The sequence below is a fragment of the Chiloscyllium plagiosum genome, unplaced genomic scaffold, assembly GCF_037043375.1.
Source record: "Chiloscyllium plagiosum isolate Xiang-an unplaced genomic scaffold, Cpla_swu_hap1 HiC_scaffold_27, whole genome shotgun sequence".
NCBI lineage: Eukaryota > Metazoa > Chordata > Chondrichthyes > Orectolobiformes > Hemiscylliidae > Chiloscyllium > Chiloscyllium plagiosum.
This window is the reverse complement of record NW_028270165.1, coordinates 36107400-36128121: the sequence shown is the minus strand read 5'-3', so window position 1 is coordinate 36128121 and position 20722 is coordinate 36107400. Positions and strand designations below refer to the sequence as shown.

At 46.1% G+C, this 20722-nt stretch overlaps 2 protein-coding genes across 2 annotated transcripts; both read left to right on the top strand.

Moving 5' to 3' along the window:
- The first annotated feature begins 1067 nt into the window (after nt 1-1067).
- Nucleotides 1068-8296, top strand: LOC148143604 (uncharacterized). Its single transcript, XM_087974395.1, has 3 exons — nt 1068-1187; nt 5199-5293; nt 6585-8296. The coding sequence occupies exon 3, from the start codon at nt 6990-6992 to the stop codon at nt 7704-7706; it is 717 nt and encodes a 238-aa protein (XP_087830521.1). The 5' UTR covers nt 1068-1187; nt 5199-5293; nt 6585-6989; the 3' UTR covers nt 7707-8296.
- Nucleotides 1117-19069, top strand: LOC148143603 (uncharacterized). Its single transcript, XM_087974392.1, has 2 exons — nt 1117-1187; nt 17398-19069. Exon 2 carries the CDS (start codon nt 17771-17773, stop codon nt 18905-18907), a length of 1137 nt encoding a protein of 378 aa, XP_087830518.1. The 5' UTR covers nt 1117-1187; nt 17398-17770; the 3' UTR covers nt 18908-19069.
- Nucleotides 19070-20722: the final 1653 nt, after the last annotated feature.

Here is a 20722-nt window from a genome sequence, read left to right as displayed (position 1 = left end):
TTTCTGTCCTCCTGTCCATTTTCTCTCTCTTGACACCCACCCTCAGCTCCTCCCCCCCCCCAACCATTCTCTTTCCCCACCACCTATTATTTCTCATGCCTCCATCCCTCTTTGTTCGCTGTATCAAGCCCTTCTAAGGAGAGAGAGACAGATGGTGATAACTCTACCTGGGAGATGGGGGTGCACAAGAAATGGCTGATCTTTAACATTGAGAATAGCTACTCAGAAACAACATTACAGCATGTTCAATTCTATTTTTAAAAAAGCTGCAGGCATCCTTCTGAAACTTGCGTTGAAAAATGTGCAGTCTGGCCACAGTTGAGGACAGGCTGTAAGGGGTGAGTTGCCCATTCTAATATTGTCAAATTGGTTCTGATTATGAAGAAATAGAGTCATGGAGCATGGAATGAAACAGTTTGGTCTGTGCCGACCAGATATCCTAAATTAATCTACTCCTATTTGCCAACACTTGGCCCAAACCCCTTTAAACTTTCCTATTCGTACACCCATCCAGATGCCTTTTAAAAGTTGTAATTGTACCAGCCTCCATTCCCGCTGCTCATTCAATACATTTACCATCCTCTGCGTGAAACAAGTTACCCCTTCGGTCCCTTTTAAACCTTTCCCCAATCACCCAAAACTAATGTCTTCTAGTTCTGGCATTTCTTGAGGCAAATTAAATGTCTCACGTTTTTTCTCATCCTTTGGTCCCTAAACCTAACCCTCCAGTTTGTGACTCCCCTAACCGAGGGAAAAGATATACAAAATATATACAAAAGATATACAAATGTCGAGCCACAGGGGGGAAAAAATTGTGGTTCAACTTTTTTTTCCTCCGATTAGCATTTGGACACTTCAAATCTGTCAGGAACGTAAGCATCTCTGAAGAGCATAATGCGCATGCCCCTCGGTGTCAGCAAGCACTGCGCATGTACGCTGGTGTCAGCAAAAGACTGTGCATGCTCCTGGTTGTACACACAAACGACTCATGACCTACTTTTGATGTACCAATAGGGAACTCGGGAGGACCGGAAGTTGTCTTGTCCTCCTGCCAATCAGAACACCGCTATTGTCTGAATGCGGAAGTTGGATAATGAGCTTCTGAAACCCCTGGTGCTGCTCCTGTCTCTCTGAATGAAGATTGAGCTTTACCCCAAACTGCAACTTTCTTCCTCTGTCCAACAACTGTGAGTACAGCTCTCTCTTTTCTCGCCATCTGTTCCACTTTTTTTTTCATTCTGGCGTTCAATTGTTGACTTGCAACAACTGAAAGGAAAGGGAGTGAATTCAGGGAGGGGACAGAGTGTAGAAATATTGATCGACAGTGTGGTGCTGGAAAAGCATAGCAGGTCAGGCAGCATCCGAGGAGCAGGAAAATCGACGTTTCGGGCAAAAGTCCTTCATCAGGAATTTTCCTGCTCCTCAGATGCTGCCTGACCTGCGTGCTTTTCCAGCATCACACTCTCGACTCTAATCTCCGGCATCTGCAGTACTCACTTTTTTGTGTAGAAATGTTGGTCCAGATCTGTGTCTCAATTGGCAAATACATGGCAAATGCATTATCACAATGTGATAATATAGCCTTTGCTGTGGAAAGCAGAAAGGAGGTGCATTGTTTTAATGGTGACATGTTGGGATATGGAGAAAGTGAGGAGTGCAGATGCTGGAGATCAGAGTTGACAAGTGTTGCCCTGGAAAAGAACAGCGGGTCAGACAGCATCCGAGGACCAGGAGAGCCGTTCATCAGGAATGTTATGTGGATGTACAAAGAGGTTTCAATGTCTTTCTACGCCAGTCAATACCCGTTGTCAGACAGGTGCACTAAGCAGTCAGCAGGGCAAGTGGTGTATTAGCAAGAGGAATTGAGTTCAGAAGTGGGGTGGGACCTTCCTGCGGTTAGGGGGTCATTGAATATATTCAAGGCTGAGTTCATCTGATTTTTGAGCAACAATGAAGTGGATGGTTATGAGGGAACAGAAAAAATGGTTTTAAGAACAGTTACAGAATCGTACAGCACAGAAACAGATACTTGCTTTCATGCTGACTATATTCACAAACTAAACTAGTCCTACCTTGTTTGGCCTATATATATCTCTGAACCTTTCCTATTCATAAGAGCAGAAATTAAGCCATTCAGCCCACTGGGTCTGCTCATACCATTCAATCGTGGCTGATAAGTGTCTCAGCCCCATTCTCCTGTTTTCTCCCTGTAACCCTCGATCCCCTTGATACTCAAGAACTGTTTCTGTCTCAGTGTTAAATATCCTGAGTTACCTGGCCTCCACAGCCTTCTGTGGCAATGAATTCCATCAGTTCACCACTCTCTGGCTAAAGAAATTTCTCCTAATCTCAGTTCTGAAAGGTCTTCCCCTACTCTAAGGCTGTGCCCTCGGCTGCTAGTCTCTCCTTCCAATGGAAACATCTTCCCAACATCAACTCGTCCAGGCCATTGAGTATTCTGTTTGTTTCAATTAGATTCCCCTGAGTGTGGACCTGTTAATCAGCATGAACCAGACCCTTCAGGATGAGGTCCAGCAGGTTTAGGTTTAGCAAAGTGAGATTGGAGGGAGTGTGTGGGATGGAGATTTTGAACTTCCAGGGAATAAGAATTACGGAGAGTTTGCTATAAATTAGAATTGATTGGATGGAGCAATGGGCCAGGGAGTGGCAGATGGAGATTAATTTCGGGAAATGTGATGTTTGCATTTTGGTAAGGTAATCCAGGCAGGACAGTTAAGGGAGTGTTTCAGAACAAAGAGACCTTGGAGTGCAGGTTCATTGTTCCTTGAAAGTGCAGTCTCAGGTAGCCAGAATAGTGAAGAAGGCATTTTGTATGCTTTCCTTTATTAGTCAGAGCATTGAGTATCGGAGTTGGGAGGTCATGTTGTGGCTGTACAGGACATCGGTTTGGCCACTTTTAAAATACTGCATTCAGTTCTGGTCTCCCTGCTACAGGAAAGATGGTGTGAAACTTCGAAAGGGGTCAGAAAAGACTTGAAAGGCTGTTGTCAGAGTTGGAGGGTTTGATCTACAGAGAGAGGCTGAATCGGTCAGGGATATTTTCCTGGAGCATCGGATGCTCAGGGGTGACCTTATAAATATTTATAAGGGGCATGGATAGGGTGAATGCAAAACTAGAGAGCAAATGTTTGAGGGGAGAGGGGAATGATTTAAAAGGGACATGAAGGGCAACTTGTTTCACGCAGAAGGTGGTGCATGTATTGAATGAGCTGTCACAGGAAGGAGTGGAGCCTGATACAATTACAGCATTTAAAAGGCATCTGGATGGGTACAAGAATAGGAAGCATTTAGAGGTATATGGGCCAAATGCTGGTAAATGGGACAAGATTAAGTTAGGATATCTGGGCGGCACATATGAGTTGGACTGAAGGGTCTGTTTCTGTGCTGTATGACTCTCTGGGTCTTTGGTGAAACCAGAAGTGTCATTGTGAAGACTGGACTTTCAGAGCAGCATTCAAAGATGTTTTGTCCTTACTGGGAGCAGAAGAAGTTACAATGAAATCTTTCATTTGAGACAGCACCTGAGTGAGTGAATACATCTGAGATTTTGGTGGAAAGTGGGATTTCATTGCACTGTGGGGATGAAACCCTTCCCTATCTAGTCATTTCTGCTGGTAGGTGAGACCAGACCTCAAGATTACTTGGAGTAGATTTAGGATAGAGATGAGGAAGAGCTGCTTTTCCCAGAGAATCGTGAATCTATGTAATGCTCTGCCAGGGAAGCAGTCAAGGCAGCTTAATTAAGTATATTCAGGACCCAGTTAGATGGGTTTTTGCATGGTAAAGGTATTAAGGGTAGTTGGGACAATGCAGGGAGGAGAAGCTGGGACAATGGAGAGATCAGTCATGATCTAAATGAATGGTGAAGCAGGCTCGACGGGCCAAATGACCTACTCCTGCTTCTATTACTATGAAACTCTAACCCTGCACTTCCCATGGCTCACCCACCTAACCTGCACATCTCTGGACACTATGGGCAATTTAGCATGGCCAATCCAAATCCAGGCCAGTGAGCAATACAGTGATGTGAAAAATGAACATCCGAGAACGACAGAAAGACATGGAGAGTAAATGTCCCAGCAATCAAAACTGGATTCTAAAGATCACAAAAATTGAAACTAAAAATGGTTTGTCTGAATGTGTGCTGCATTGCAGCAAAAGCGAATGAATTGACTGCACACGTTGAAGGGAACTCCTTCAATTAAAATATGGGACTCCTTTCAGAGATATGGCTCCAGGATGACAAGGATTGGATCCTCAATATTGAGGAGGTGATCAAATGGAAAGCAAGATAAAGATAGAGGGTGCACAGGTAATCAAAGCACTGATCACAGGGTAATCTGGTGTCAGCTCAGATTTCAGGTCCTGATTTCTCACCCCTCCTGGATTTCTGCTGATGCTTTGGACCCCCTTTTTTTTTTTTTACACCTTCTGGAACAATAAGTCAATCCAGACCCACAATCTCCCAGCCTGTTAACCATCCAGACACCGAGTGTAGTCATAGCAAGGAATAAAACAAGAAATGTGAACCAAAATTAGAAATAAGTAGGTGCTTTTGCTTAATATTGTTCAATAGGACGTAAACCAGAAATACTATTCTCCCTGGATTCCTACAGTGCCTTATTTGAGGAATTCTCTCACCCTTACATCGAGCTATTAGTCCCCACTATGATTTACAACAATATTTATACCATCAGAAAAAGAAGTATCTGTTGTCAAATTCACAGAGATATACAGCATGGAAACATACTTTTTCTCTCTCTCATGCACACACATGCACAAGTCCATGGGGGTGAATTTGTGTTTGCAGAATGATATTTGCATATGCATTCTATTTTCCTCAAAAAATGCACAATCTGCAGGCAGTTAATATATGTAATATTTTGTAAATTTCACATTGGAAATGGAACCAGTCTGACACTAGACTGGGATACAGACAAATTCTGACCTTACACCTTTAATGCATTGTTTGAGCTGAGGTGTCTCCTTTTGTTATAAAGTTATCCTGAGAAGGTTCCTTACAGGAAGTTCTGGGATTTGCATATTAATGGTATCTGTAATCCATTGTAAAAGATGAAAGACGTAACGATCCAGGTTTGTTCAATATATCATTTCAATGCCAGGACACTGTAATGCTTTTCCAGAAATTCTGTGTCTTATGATCTTACACTCCACAGCCACCTGATGAAGGAGCAGCGCTCCAAATGCTAGTGCTTCCAAATAAACCCATTGGACGATAACCTGGTGTTGTGCGATTTTTAACTTTGTCCAGGTAAGGTTTGATTGGCCAGGTCAAATTACACATAGTCCCCAGGGATGTGCAGGTTAGGGTGGATTGGCGATGCTAAATTACCCACAGTGCCCAGGGATGTGCAGGTTAGATGTATTAGTCAATGGGTAAATGTAGAGCAATAGGAGTAGGGGAATGGGTGTGGTGAGGTTGCCATTTGGAGGTTGGTGTGGACTTGTTAGAACAGTGAGGGTTCTGTGAAGAGAAGGGATTTTTGTTAACTGTTCAGGAAGAGGGGGGAGGGGGGAAGCGGTGGGTGGAGTGCGGGGGGGAAGTAATTTGTTCACTTGTAGCAACTGGAGTGAACCCAGGGAGGGAGCAGACTCTGTAAACTCAGATATGTGTCTTAATTACCCAGGGAAGGAGGGTTGGAAGGATAGGGTGTTGCTGTTTTCCCTAGTGCATCAGAGTGTGAGGAGTAACCTGATAGACTTTTTTTAAAATCATGAGGGGCATGGATTGGGTAAATAGACGAGGTCTTTTCCTTGGGATGGGGAGTCCAGAACTCGAGGGTAATAGATTTAAGGTGAGGGCAGGGGGAGGGAGACTGCAAAGAGACCTAAGGGGCAACATTTTCACGCAGAGGATGGTGCATGTATGGAATGAGCTGCCAAAGGAAGTGGTGAAGGCTGGTACAATGACAACATTTAAAAGTCATCAGCATGAGTGTATGAAAAGGGAAGGGTTCAAAGGGATATGGGCAAAGCGCTGGCAAATGGGACGAGATTAATTTTGGATATCTGGTTGGGCACAGAAGAATTTGACCGAAGTGTCTGTTTCTGTGTTGTACATCTCGATGACTGTGGCTTTCCACAAAAGTTTGTCATGTCTGTATGTTCAGTTTCTCTCTGGTGGCGGTGTCAATGCCTTGATGTCTCATTTTGCTTTCCCCCCCCACTTCCTGGGAATGTTAACCATTTTGTGTCTGGTTGTTCTTCAAGAACCTGCATTGCAGGTTCACCCTGAATTGACATTTTTTTGCTTCCCAAAATCCGACCTGCTCACTCTCAGCAATATCCCAGTGTAGTGAAAGATATTAAATTTCAGGTGGAGTTATCCAAAACTCAGAGATGTCAGTCTTGACGTTTTTGCTTTTCTGCCCCTATAAGACCCTGAATCAACACCTTCAGGAGAATGAGTTAGAGTGGAGGGCGGGAGAGAGAGAGTGTGGGATAGTGCTTTCAATTTTGTGGAATAACAACACAAACAAATTGCTTGTTCTGAATTTTTATTCTGGACTGACAGTAATGAATTTTGTAATCTCTTTTGACAGAGTATTTGAAGATATGAAGACGGAAGTTTCAAAATCAACAGATGAAGACCTTATGCCCAAAATGTCGACCCTCCTGCTCCTCAGGTGCTGCCTGACTTGCTGTGCTTTTCCAGTGCCGCACTTTTCGATACTGACTCTCCAGTGTCTGCAGTCCTCACTTTAACGTCAATGTCTGACAGTCACTCAATCCATCGGGACCACAACCATTTTTGACTGATTCTGTGAGAAGGAGCAAAACGTTTTGGTTCCTGTTTCAGTCCGTTCTCGGCATCAGTGGGACTGGACGAGAGACCCTACTGTTGGAGTGCACGGAGTGTGGAGCCTGAAACAGTTATAAGGCCTGGGAAGAGGAATTCACAGAGGGGAGGAGCTCTACACGTGTTGTGTGCAGCTGAAGCTTTGGCCATGGAGAAACCAGAGGAATCCCGCCCCGTGGAGAAACCGTGGAAGTGTGGCGACTGTGGGAAAGGCTTCCGTTTCCCATCTGCTCTGGCGATTCATCGTCGCAGTCACACCGGGGAAAGGCCATTCCCCTGCAGAGAGTGTGGGAAGGCCTTCAGCAATTCCTCCGACCTGGTGAGGCACCGGCGGGTCCACACCAGGGAGAGGCCCTTCAGCTGCTCCGAGTGTGGGAAGGCCTTCAGCAATTGCTCTGACCTGTTGAGGCACCGGTGGGTCCACACAGGGGAGCGGCCCTTCAGGTGCTCCGCATGCGGGAAGGGCTTTACCCAGGCATCCACCCTGTTGGCCCACCGGCAGGTCCACACTGGGGAGAGGCTGTTCCTCTGCACCGAGTGCGGGAAGGGCTTCAGCAATTCCTTCGCCCTGCTGACCCACCAGCGGGTCCACACAGGGGAGAGGCCATTCCCCTGCACAGAGTGCAGGAAGGCCTTCAACAGTTCCTCCGACAGGCTGAAGCACCAGCGGGTCCACACGGGAGAGAGGCCCTTCAGCTGCCCAGAGTGCAGGAAGGGCTTTACCCAGGCCTTTGACCTGCTGAGGCACCAGCGGGTCCACACAGGGGAGAGGCCGTTCACCTGCTATCAGTGCGGGAAGAGCTTTAGCCGCTCCTCCCACCTGCGGAGGCACCAGAGTGTTCACATGCCATCGCAGGGAGTTTAAAGCAGTGACGGCTGAGTGCCTTTATCGACTGGACTATCAACCCAGTTCCGGGAGCTGCCAAGGCTGATGGCGGAATTGGAATTCGGTTAGATTCTGAACTCCAGATTTCTAACAATGAAACAATTGTCAGGGAGGGGAGGGGGAACCCCCATCTGATTTACTCACAACCTTTTATGGGAAGGAAACTGCTGATGTGGGAACGGATTCACTCACTTGTCCCAGTGCATCCTTTACCCGAGCTGGCTTACACGTGACTCCAGACCCACAGCAGTCTGGATGACTATTCTGCACTCCTTTTCCCCTCCCCACCCCAACTCCAGCCGATGAGGGGGGAGAAACTTACTTGGAGACAAGGTATGGGTTTAAATTGGTGCATGAGGCAATACTTCTAGTTTATGGCTATACTAAGGATCCAATTTCAAAAGGACAACTCTGTGCTGACAAATAGTAAAGAAAGTGGGGGTGAGGGGGAGAGAAGTGTGTGTGCTTTGAGCTTGAGCTGTTTTTTTAAAAAAAGATACTTTTTCTAGACCTTTTTGCTGGGGGGATCTGAAGCTGTAACAAAGTTGGGTCGCAATAAAGGTTACCTGAACTTACTGCCGGGCTCAGACTCTCATTGAAAGCTTGGAGCTCCAAGAGGTTTTTGTTTTAAAGCTGCTCATTTCTTTCAGCCTCCTGCACTAAGTTTCCAATGTCATGTATCAGATGGAGCAGTGAATGAGTAGCTAGTATCATTAAAAATTGTAAAGTTTTTAGGAATGCACGTACTGCGTTGTTTTATCAGCATTGTAAAGTTTCCTGGCGGAAGTATGGACTGTGATCACTAGAAACGTTGTGGAGATGTCACTGTTGGACTGATGTGCACAAAGATAAAATCTCACAACACCAGGTTATAGTCCAACAGGTTTATTTGGAAGCACTAGCTTTCAGAGCACTGCAGTGGAGCAGGATCAGAAGACACAGATTTTATAGCAAAAGATCACAGTTTCATGCAACTGATAGGATATATTGGACAAACCTTGATTGCTGTTAAGTCTTCCATCTTTTCGAATGGGTTGCAGGTTTCTGTTCATTTAATATGTAAATCCCAGAACTACTTTTAATTCAGGTTCTCAAGATGACTTAAGGTTTTATAAAAATAGGTGACATCTCAGCTCAGACAATGCATGAAGGGTGAGAGGTTCAGTCTGTCTGTATCCCAATCTTGAATCAGACTGGTTCTATTTCCAAAGTATGAGTTGATAAAATATTACATGGATTGATTGCCTTCATTAACTGCCTGCCGATTTTTCCACAAAAAGCACACATTGAATCTATCTGCAAATATAATACTGCAAACGCAAATTCGTCCCATGGACTTGTATGTGCGTGCATGAGAGAGTAGTGTGAGTGTGTGTTTTTGCATGTGTGTATGATGGAGTATGAGCCTGTGAGAGGGTGTGTGCATTGGTGGATTTATGTGTGTCTGAGAGAGACCGTGAGTGTAGAGTGTAGTGGGGTCACCCAAGGTTATCCTCTTGGGTTCTGAACTTGGCCATCAACCTCTGCTCAGTCACTGGAAACAGTTAAGCAGTGACACAACACACATCGGAGAGGACAGAGTGGCACTTGTCTCACAGAAGGTGGGAGGCTCTGGATGCTATCATCCAGGGTAAACACACGCTGGAGAACCTTTGGCTCAGATTCAGCTGGACGCCAGGCTGCAGACACGGTGGTGGTGGTGGGTGGGGGGATCTTAACTGGACACTTTATTCTGGGAGACGGTCATTGCCCTCCGGACAGCCTTCTGATTGGGTCAGGGATTGTCTCCGTTCTCTGCAGTTGCCAGCAGGAGGCCAGATGATATTGGTGTCTGCCTGGTGCCAGGATTCAGGAACCGATAAGAAGAGGGAGAGAGAATGGATGGTGATGACTCTACCTGGGAAATGGCTTATTTTTAAAATTAAGAATAGCTAAAATGATATATTCAGAAACATTATTAAAGCATGTTTAATTTTATAAAAAACCTGCAGACATCTTTAGAAACTCGTATTGAAATATGTGCAGTTAGGCCACAGCTGAGGACAGGCTGTAATGGGTGAATGGCCTATTCCTAGTCTTGTGAAATTGGCTCAGACTATGTCGAAAAAGAATCATAGAATTGTAGAGCACAGAAACAAAGCCTTTGGTTCTGACCGAACAGATATCCCAAATTAACCTTGTCTCATTTGCCAGCACTTTGCCCATATCCCTGTAAACCTTCCTGTTCATGTCCCCATCCAGATACCTTTTAAATGTTGTAATTGTACCACTTCCTCTGGCAGCTCATTCAATTTACACACCACTCTCTGTGTGAAACAAGCTGCCCCATAGGACACTTTTAAGTTTTCCCCCCTCGCCCTAAAACTAATGTTTTCTACTTCTGGACCTCCCCACCCCAGGGGAAATACCTTGTCTATTTACATTATCTATGCCCTTCATGATTTTATAAACCTCTATAAGGTTACCCCCTCAGCCTCCAATACTACAGGGAAAACAGTCCCAGCCTATTCAGCCTCTCCCTGGAGCTCCAAACCTAACAACATCCTTATAAGTGGGCGGCACGGTGGCACAGTGGTTAGCACTGCTGCCTCACAGCGCTTGAGACCCGGGTTCAATTCCCGCCTCAGGCGACTGACTGTGGAGTTTGCCCGTTCTCCCCGTGTCTGTGTGGGCTTCCTCCGGGTGCTCCGGTTTCCTCCCACAGTCCAAAGATGTGCAGGGTCAGGTGAATTGGCCATGCTAAATTGCCCGTAGTGTTAGGTAAGGGGGTATGGGGTGGGTTTCGCTTCGGCGGGTCGGTGTGGACTTGTTGGGCCGAAGGGCCTGTTTCCACACTGTAATCTAATCTAAAAAAAAGTCGTTTCTCAACCCTTTCAAGTTTCACAACATTCTTCCCACTGAGTGATCCAATAGGCTGTGAGCAATCTATTTTTGTTGGGGTGTAAGGGAGGGTATTTCTTAAGGACAATTAACTTTCACACTGTTTTTCTTTCTAATCCGAAGTCCCTCAAATTTTCCCCCATTTACCCTAAACCTATGCCCTCTCTTTTAGGACCCCCAACCCCGGGGAAGAGATATACAAAAGTTGAGCAGCCAAACAAATGCAAAAGGGCTAAGAAGTCGAGCCACAGATGGGAAAAGAAAGTGGCTCCAGCCTTTTTTTCTCCTATTGGCAATTGGACACTTCAAATCTGTCAGTAATACCACCTCCCAGGGTCTCCAGCGTCTCTGTGGCAGCAAGCACTGCGCATGCTCCTCGGTGTCAGCAAAAAAAACTGCGCCAGCTGCTCGGTGTCCGCGCATGCGGATCGCGCCCTTCTTTTGATGGACCAATAGGAAGCACTGGAGGACCGGAAGGAGACTGGTCCTCCTGCCAATCAGAGCGCCCCTATTGTCTGAATGCGGAAGTTGGAACATGAGCTTCGGAAGTTGCTGTTGTTGCTCCTCTCTCTGAATAAAGATTGAACTTCACCCTCGATTGCAACCTCCTTCCTCTGTCCAACATCTGTGAGTACGGCACTCTCTTTTCTCACGTCGATTCTCCTGTTCCCTAGATGCTGCCTGACCTGCTGCGCTTTTCCAGCAACACATTTCCAACTCTCTTTTCTCACCCTATTTTCCGTTTCTTTTCTAAATTCTGAGCTTCAATTGTTGACTTGCAGCAACTGAAAGGAAATGGGGTGAATCGGGGGTTGGGGGAACAGACTCTGCACACGTTGGTCCAGGTCTGTGTCTCCATTGGCAAACGCGTTACCACAATGTGATGATTTTGCCTTTGCTGTGGAAGAAAATGCAGAAAAAAAGGTCATTTGTTTAAATGGTTATATATTGGGATGTGGAAAAGTGGGGGCTACACATGCTGGAGATTAGAGTTGAAAAGTGTGGTGCTGGAAAAGCACAGCAGGTCAGGCAGCATCCGAGGAGCAGGAGTGTTGGTGATGTGGACACGAGCCCTTCACCAGGAATGATGTGTGGATGTACAATGGGGTCTTGGCAACTTTCCACACCAGTCACTGCCAGTTGTCAGACAAGTGTAGCAAGCAATCAGCAAGGCGAGTGGTACATTAGCAAGAATTCAGAAGTTGGGATGGCTTTCTGCGATCAGGCAGTCATTGAATATATTCAAGCCTGCGTTCATCTGATTTCTGAACAACAAAGAAGTGGATGGTGATGGGGGAAGGCAAAAATAATGGTTTTAAGACCAGTACAGAACAGTTACAGAATCATACAGCACAGAAATAGACACTTCAGTCCAGCTAGTCCATGCTGGCTGTATTCATAAACTAAACTAGTCCCACGTAGTTTGGCTCATATCCCTTTGAACCTTTCCTACTCATGTACTTATCCAAATGTCTTTTAAATGTTATTACTGTACCTATATCCACCACTTCCTCAGGACATTGATTCCACACACAAACCACTCTCTTTCAAAAGAAAGGTGTTCCTCATATCTTTTTTTAAATCTTTCTCCTCTCTCCTTAAAAGTTTGCTCCCTAATCTTGAAACCCCCACCAGAAGGCAACAGCACCAGCCACTCACCTCATTGACACCCCTCTTGGTTTTATAAATTTCATAGGTAACCTCTCAACTTCCTGTCCCTCGGTGGAAAAATGTCCCAGCCTATCCACCTAGATGTAGGCATATTCTTATCCAGTTATGATCTGTTCAGTGCTGCTGCATGCTCAAAAGACCAAATGGCCTACTCCTCCCAATTCTCTCTCACTCTGCGTCCAAGACAGCAAGAGACCATAAGACACAGGAGCAGAAAGTAGGCTATTCAGCCCATCAGGTCTGCTCATACCACACAATTGTGGCTGATATGTTTCTCAACTCCATTCTCCCACTTCCTCCCCATAACCCTTGATACTCAAGAACTTATCTATCTCAGTCTTAAATATCCCCAGTGACTTGGCCTCCACAGCCTCATGTGGCAGTGAATTCCATGGATTCACCACTCTCAGGCTGAAAAGTTTCTCCTTATCTCCCTACTAAAAGGTCTTCCCTTTTCTAGTCTCTTTCAGGTCCTGGTCTCGCCCACCAATGGAAACATCTTCCCAACGCCCACTTTGTTTAGGCCTTTCAATGTTCTGTATGTTTCAATTGTATCTCCCCGAGTGAGAGTGTGGGCCTGTTATGGACTAAGCCAGACCACTCAAAACATTCTTAAGCAGGCAGTCCCAGACCATAACTTTGTAATTTGATTTGGTAAGTGTACAGTGAAAATTATCTGGAGTAAGTTAGCTCAGTTGACTACTAGATTTTAAAACAGACAAAAGTTTATTCTCAAAACTACACAATGAAACACAAAGATCAGAATAAAGAACCCCTACAACACTCAGCCTATCCAACGAGACTCAGTTATGCTGTTCTGAATATACACAACAGTCCCAATAAGCCAACTCCCTTTGAAAACCAGTATAAATGGAACACATGCTTATAGGTTGAAATTGAGAGAGAGAGAGAGAGAGAGAGAGAGAGTTTCCACACAGCTCCCTGTTGAACTTGCAGCCAGTTCAAGACTGAACTAAAACTGCTCAGCTCACTCCCCTTTCTTTATACAAGTCACTTCTAAAACATGACCAATTTGGCCTGAAGTCACATCTGTTTACATATAAACAAAAGGCCTCTCAAAATTCTTTTCATCTCTGTTCAAACCAGACTGAATGGAACCCGGCCTGTTTATTACCTCTCTGAAAAAAGTCATGGACAGAGTCTCCTTGAGCCAGGGAAAAGCTTTTAGTCAAAAACGGAACTACCTTTGTGCCACCTGTTAATCAGCATGAACCAAACCCTTCAAGATGAGGTGCAGCAGGAATTAGGTTCAACAAAGTGAGAATGGAGGGAGATTGCGTTGGATGGAGATTTTCAGCTTCCAGGGAATAAGAGAGGAAAAAGAGTTTGCTGTGAATTAGAATTGATCGGATGGGCCAATGGGCTGAGGACTGGCAGATGGAGTTTAATTTAGAGAAATGTGAGGTATTGCGTTTTGGTCAAGCAATCCAGGTAGGATTGGCACAGTGGAGGGGAGTGTTGCAAAACAAAAAGAGACCTTGGAGTGCAGGTTCATAGTTCCTTGAAAGTGAGTCTTAGGAGGTCATGGAGTGGCTGTACAGGACATTGGTTTAGGCCACTTTTAGAATACTGTGTTCAGTTCTGGTCTCCCTGTTACAGGAAAGATGTTGTGAAACTTTGAAAGGGTTCAGAAAGGTTTTTCAAGGCTGTTACCAGAGTTGGAGTGTTTAAGACACAGGAAGAGGTTAAATAGGCCAGGAACATTTTCTGTGGAGCATTGGAGGTTGAGGGGTGACCTTATAGATGTTTATAAGGGGCAGGATAGGGTGAGTACCCAGACTAGGGGAGTCCAAAACTAGACGGCATTTGTTTGCGGTGAGAGGGAATGATTTAAAAGGGACCAGAGGAGCAATGTTTTCAAAGAGGATGATGGAGTCTGATACAATTACTACAAAATTTCAAAGGCATCTGGATGGGGATATAAAGTGGAAGAGTTTAGGGGGATATGGGCCAAATGCTGGCAAATGATTTAGATTAATTTAGGATTTCTTGTTGGCACAAATGAGTTGGGTTGAAGGGTCTGTTTCTGTGCTGTATGACTCTAATCATCTTCGGTGAAAGCAGATGTGTGGTTGTGAAGACTGGACTTTCAGAGCAGCTTTCAAAGATGTTTTGCCTTGACTGGGAACAGAAGAAGTTGCAATTAAATCTTTTATTTGTGAGACAGCAACTGAATGAGTGAATACATCTTGGAAAATGAGAATTCATTGAACTGTGGGGATGAAGCCCTACCCTATCCAGTCATTTCTGCTGGTAGATGAGACTCGGACTCAAGATTAGGGAGAGTAGATTTAGGACAGAGATGAGGAGGAACTGCTTTTCCTGGAGAGTAGTGAATCTATGGAATTTTCTGCCAAGGAATCAGGAGAGGCAGCTTCATTAAGTATATTCAAGACACAGTTGGATGGGTTTTTGCAATGGTAGGGGAATTAAGGGGAGTTGGGACAATGGAGGTAGGAGTAGCTGAGACGATGGATAGGTCAGTCATGAGCTTAATGAATGGCAGAGCAGGCTCGATGAGCCAATGGCCTACTCCTGCTTCTATTACTATGGAACTATAACCCTGCATTTCCCTTGGCTAACCCACCGAACCTGCACATCCCTGGACACTTTGGGCAATTTAGCACTGCCAATCCAAATCAAGGCCAGTGAGCAATGTTGTGATCTGGAGAATTAACATCAGAGAATGATAGAAAGGGACAAGGAGAGTAAATATACCAGCAATCAAAACTGGATTCTAAAGATCACAAAAATGGAAACTAAAAATGGTTTGTCTGAATGTGTGCTGCATTGTAACAAAAGCGAATGAATTGACTGCACACATTGAAGAGAATAATTATGATCTGAGACTCCTAATGGAGACATGGCTTCAGAATGACAAGGATTGGATCCTGAAAATTTAGGGGGGGGAGTCAAATGGAAAGTAAGAGAATGTGAGAGGTGCTAATGAAAGCACTGATCACAGGGTAATCTGGTGTCAGCTCGGATTTCAGGTCCTGGTTTCTCTGTCCTCTGTTGATTTTCCTGTTCCAACAGAGTAAAATGTGGGTCTGCTCTCAGCTCTGCTGGATTTCTGCTGAAGCTTTGACCCCACCCCCATCCCTTTACACCTTCTGGAACAATAAAACATTCAGTGAATTGAGACCCAACCCACAATCTCCCAGTCTCTCAAACCAATCAGACACAAGAGTGTAGTCATAGCATGGAATCAAACAAGAAAAATGAAACAAAGTTAAATATATAGGTGCTTAATTAGATTAGATTCCTATAGTATGGAAACAGGCCCTTCCACCCAAAAAGTCCACACTGACCCTCCAAAGAGTAACCCACCCAGACCCATTCCCCTACATTTACCCCTATCTAATGCACCTAACATTATAGGCAATTTAGCATGACGAATTCACCTGACCTGCGCAACTTTGGACTGTGGGAGGAAACAGGACCACTCGGTGGAAACCCACTCAGACCTGGGGAGAATGTGCAAACTCCACACAGAATCAAACCCAGGTCCCTATTGCTGTGAGGTAGCAGTACTAACCACTGAGCCACCATGCTACCCCCAAATGTTTGTTCATTAGGAAGTAAACCAGAAATAGAGATTTCCCAGGATTCTTATAGAATGAGCTGCCTACTTGAGGGATACTCTCTCCTTTACATCTAACTATTAGTACCCAGCTATGATTTACAACAATATTTACACCAACATAAATAAAGCATTTGTTATCATACAGACATAGAGATATACAGCACGGAAAGAGACTTTTTCTCTCCCTCATGCATGCATGCACACACGTAACTGACGTTACGTGTTCTAGGAAGTTCTAGGATTTACATATTATTGATACCTGCAACCCATTCTAAACGATGAAAGACTTAATCCAGGTCTGTTCGAGATATCATTTCAGTGGCAGGACACTGTAATGTTTTTCCATGAATTCTGTGCCTTATGATCTTATTCTCCACAACCACCTGATGAAGGAGCAGCGCTGTTAACACCAGTCCTTCCAAATAAACCTGTTGGGTGTCTGATTTTTAACTTTGTCCAGGTTAGGTTGGATTGGCCAAGCTAAATTACTCATAGTGCTCAGGGATGTGCATTAGTCAGGGCACTAGGGGGATGGGTGTAGGTGGGTTACCCTTCGGAGGGTCGGTATGGACTCCTTGGGCCGAGTGGCCTGCTTCCACACTCTGGGAATTCTCTGAAAGGAAGGGATTACCCAATTGCAAACTGCAGGGCTGCGCAGGCGCAGTGCGCGGAGTTGTTGTCGGCCTTTCCCCGCCCCCTCGCTTCATCTATGACGTCATAACGCGGAAGTGGCCCTGTCCGTTTCAGAGTGAAACTCCCTCCCTCTGGGCAACTCTTCATCCTGGGAGGGAGTGGGGGTAAAATCTGTTCACTTGGAGCAACTGGAGTGATTCCAGGGAGGGGGCAGACTCTGCAAACTCAGGAATGTGTCTTAATTACCCGGGTGAGGAGGGATGGGATGGGGCTGTTTTCCCTCCCGCGCCAGAGACTTAGGGGTGACCTTATAGACTTCAAGAAAAGCATGAGGGGCATGAATAGGGTAAATATACAAGGGCTTTTCCTTGGGATGGGGGAGTCCAGAACCAGAAGGTAATAGGTTTAAGGTGGGGGGAAGATTTAAAAGGGACCTAAGGGGCAACTTTTTCATGCAGAATGTGATGTGTGTAAGGAATGAGCTGCCAGAGGAAATGGTGGATGCTGGCATCTGGATGGGTGTTTGAGTAGGAAGGGTTCAGAGGGATATGGGCCAAGTACTGACAAATGGGACTAGATTGATTTTGGGTATCAGGTTGGCACGGAAGAGATTGACCGAAGGGTCTATTTCTGTGCTGTGTATCTCTATGACTCTGGCTTTCTACTAACATATGTACAGTTTCTCTCTGGTGTCGGTGTTAATGCTTTGATGTCTCCTTTCCCCCCACTTCCCAGGGACGTTAGTGTGAGAACCAAGAAAGAGAGAGCGAGATGGTGCTTTCAATTTTGTGGAATAACTAAAGAAAAGAAAGTAGAAATACTTGTTTTGAATTTCTACCCTGGACTGACACTGATGACTTTTGTAATCTCTTTTTACAGAGTATTTGGCGATCTGAGGACGGAAGTTTCAAAATTAACAGATGAAGGGCTTATGCCTGAAACGTCGACGCTCCTGCTCCTCAGATGCTGTCTGACCAGCTGTGCTTTTCCAGCACTGACTGTCCAGTAACTACAGTCCTCACTTTGTTGTCAATGTCTGACTGCAACAATGTTTGACTGTGATTCTGTGAGAAGGAGCAAAGCTTTTTGGTTCCTGTTTGAGTACATTTTCAGCATCAGTGGGACTGGGTGAGTGACCCTACTGTTGGCAGCGCACTGAGCGTGGAGCCAGAAACAGTTGTACAGCCTGGAAAGAGGAATTCACGGTGAGGCGGGGCTCTACACGCATTTGTGTACAGCTGAAGCTTCGGCCATGGAGAAACCTGAGGAATCCCACCCCGTGGAGAAATCATGGAAGTGTGGCGACTGCGGAAAAGGCTTCCGTGCTCCATCTGCCCTGGAGATTCATTGGCGCAGTCACACCGGAGAGAGGCCATTCACCTGCCCCAGGTGTGGGAAGGCCTTCAGCAATTCCTCCGCCCTACTGAGGCACCGGTGGGTCCACACTGGGGAGAGGCCCTTCAGCTGCCCCGATTGTGGGAAGGACTTCAGCTATTCTTCTGACCTGAAGACCCACAGGCGGGTCCACACGGGGGAGAGGCCATTCTCCTGCACTGTGTGTGGGAAGGCCTTCAGCACCTCCTCCACCCTACTGGCCCACTGGCGGGTCCACACTGGGGAGAGGCCATTCCCTTGTTCCGAGTGCAGGAAGGGATTCACTCAGGAGGGCAAGTTGCGGACGCACCAGCGGGTCCACACTGGGGAGAAGCCTTTCAGCTGCCCCGAGTGTGGGAAGGCCTTCAACGATTCCTCTGCCCTGCAGACCCACAAGTGGGTCCACACGCAGGAGAGGCCTTTCCCCTGCACAGAGTGCGGCAAGATCTTCAGCAATTCCTCCTCCCTGCTGAAGCACCAGCGGGTCCACACAGGAGAGAGGCCCTTCAGCTGCCCCGAGTGTGGGAAAAGCTTTACCCAGGCGTCGGTCCTGCTGATCCACCAGCGGATCCACACAGGTGAGAAGCCTTTCTGCTGCCCTGAGTGTGAGAAGGGATTCACTCAGATGGGCAACTTGCGCACGCACCAGCGAGTCCACACGGGGGAGAAGCCCTTCATCTGTCCCAAGTGCGGGAATGCCTTCAGCGATTCCTCCACCCTACTGAAACACCAGCGGGTTCACACGGGGAAGAGACCATTCCCCTGCCCCGAATGTGGGAAGGCCTTCAGCGATTCCTCTGACCTGCTGAAGCACAAGCGTGTCCACACTGGGGAGAGGCCATTCCCCTGTCCCGAATGTGGGAAGGCCTTCAGCGATTCCTCTGCCCTGGTGAAGCATCGGCGGGTCCACACGGGGGAGAGGCCCTTCAGCTGTCCTGAATGTGGGAAGGGCTTTACCCGGGCAGCCACCCTGCGGAGGCACCAAGGAGTTCACGTGCCATCGCAGGTGGATTGAAGGAGCGACTGTCGAGTGCCATTGTGGACTGGGCTACCAACCCAGTTCTGGAACTCCCAGGTTTGAATCCCACCGCAGCAGACAGCGGATTTGGAATTCGGTCAGAAATCTGGAGGTCAGAATCTAACAATGAAACCATCGGGCGGGGTGGGGGGGAAGCCCCATTCTGATTCAGTCACGTCCTTTTTAGGGAAGGAAACTGCTGTTGTGGCAAAGAATTCACTCCGTCGTCCCAGCTGCATCCAGACCGACAGCAGTGTAGTTGACTCCACCTGCTTCCCCCCACTTCTTTCCCTCCCGGCAGTTGGGGGGGGAGAAACTTACTTGGAGACAGGGTCTGGGTTGAAATCGCTGAGTGAAGCAATACTTCCTCCGGGTTAAGGCTGTGCCAAGGATCCAATTACAAAGGGACAAGTCAATGGTGACCAACAGTAAAGAAAGTGGTTGGTGGGGGGGGTGTGCTTTGACCTTGAGCTGTTAAAAAGCAGCTACTTTTTCAACACATTTTTGCTGAGGTGATCTGGAGCTGTCACAAAGTTAACCTGAACTTACTGCTGGGCTCAGACTTTGAAAGCTTTGAGCTCCAACAGGTTTTTGTTTTAAAGCTGCTCATTTCTTCCAGCCTCCTGCACTAAGTTTCCAATGTCGTATATCAGATGGAGCAGTGAATGAGTATCGTTAGAAATTGTAAATTTTTCAGGAGTGTAGAGTGCGTCGTTTCATCGGCATTGTAAAGCTTACTGGCAGCACCAAGGTGTGGGCTGTGTTCACGAGATATGATGTGGAGATACCAGGATTGGACTGGGGTGGATAAACTTAAAAATCTCATAACACCAGGTTATAGTCCAACTGGTTTCTTTGGAAGCACTAACTTTCGGAGCGCTGCTCCTTCATCAGATAGCTGTGGAGCAGGATCATAAGACACATATTTTATTGCAAAAATCAGTGTCATGCAACTAATAGGATATATTGAACAAACCTAGAGTGCTGTGAAGCCATTCATCTTTTAGAATGGGTTGCAGCTTTAATTCGTTGATATGTAAATCCCAGAACTACTTTTAAGTCATAGTCTTGAGATGACTTAAGGTTTTTTTTTTAAAAAAGTGATATCTTAGCTCAGACAATGCATTACAGGTGTGAGCTTCGAGTCTATCCCAGTATCCCAACCTTGAATCAGATTGGTTCTATTTCCAAAATAGGAATTTATAAAATATTACATGGATTGACTGCCTGCAGATTCTGTGCTTTTTGAGCAAAATTGAATGTATCTGCAAATATAATTCTGCCAAATTCACCCCATAGAGTTGTGGGTGTGTGTGCATGAGAGTGTGATTGTGTGCATGTCAGTTTGTGCATGCGAGTGTGCGTAACACTGTGTGAACATTTGGTAGAGTGTGATGGAGTATAAGCCTGAGAGTGTGTTCGGGGGGTGGGGGTGTGTGTACATGTATATGACAGAGAGAGAGAGAGAGAGCATGTGTATGAGAGAGGTATGAATAAAAGCGAGCAGTTGTGTTTTGCTAAAACAAGGAAGGGCAGGACTTGTACAGTTAATGGTAGGGCCCTGGGTCATGTTGTAAAACAGAGACATGGGGGGAGTTAAGGTACATATTTCTTTGAAAGTTGTATCACTGCTAGACAGGGAGGTTAAGAAGGCATTCAGCAGCATTGCCTCCACTGTTCACACCATTGAGTTGGGACATCTTGTTGAGGTACAGAATGTTGGTGAGGCCACTTTCCGGGTACTGAGTACAGCTCTGGGTGACCCTGTAAGAGGAAGAATACTATTAGAGAGGGTTTGGTAAAGATTTACCA

Coding starts and splice junctions, on each gene's coding strand:
- LOC148143604 (XM_087974395.1), top strand. CDS start 6,990: ATGGAGAAACCAGAGGAATCCCGCCCCGTGGAGAAACCGTGGAAGTGT.
- LOC148143603 (XM_087974392.1), top strand. CDS start 17,771: ATGGAGAAACCTGAGGAATCCCACCCCGTGGAGAAATCATGGAAGTGT.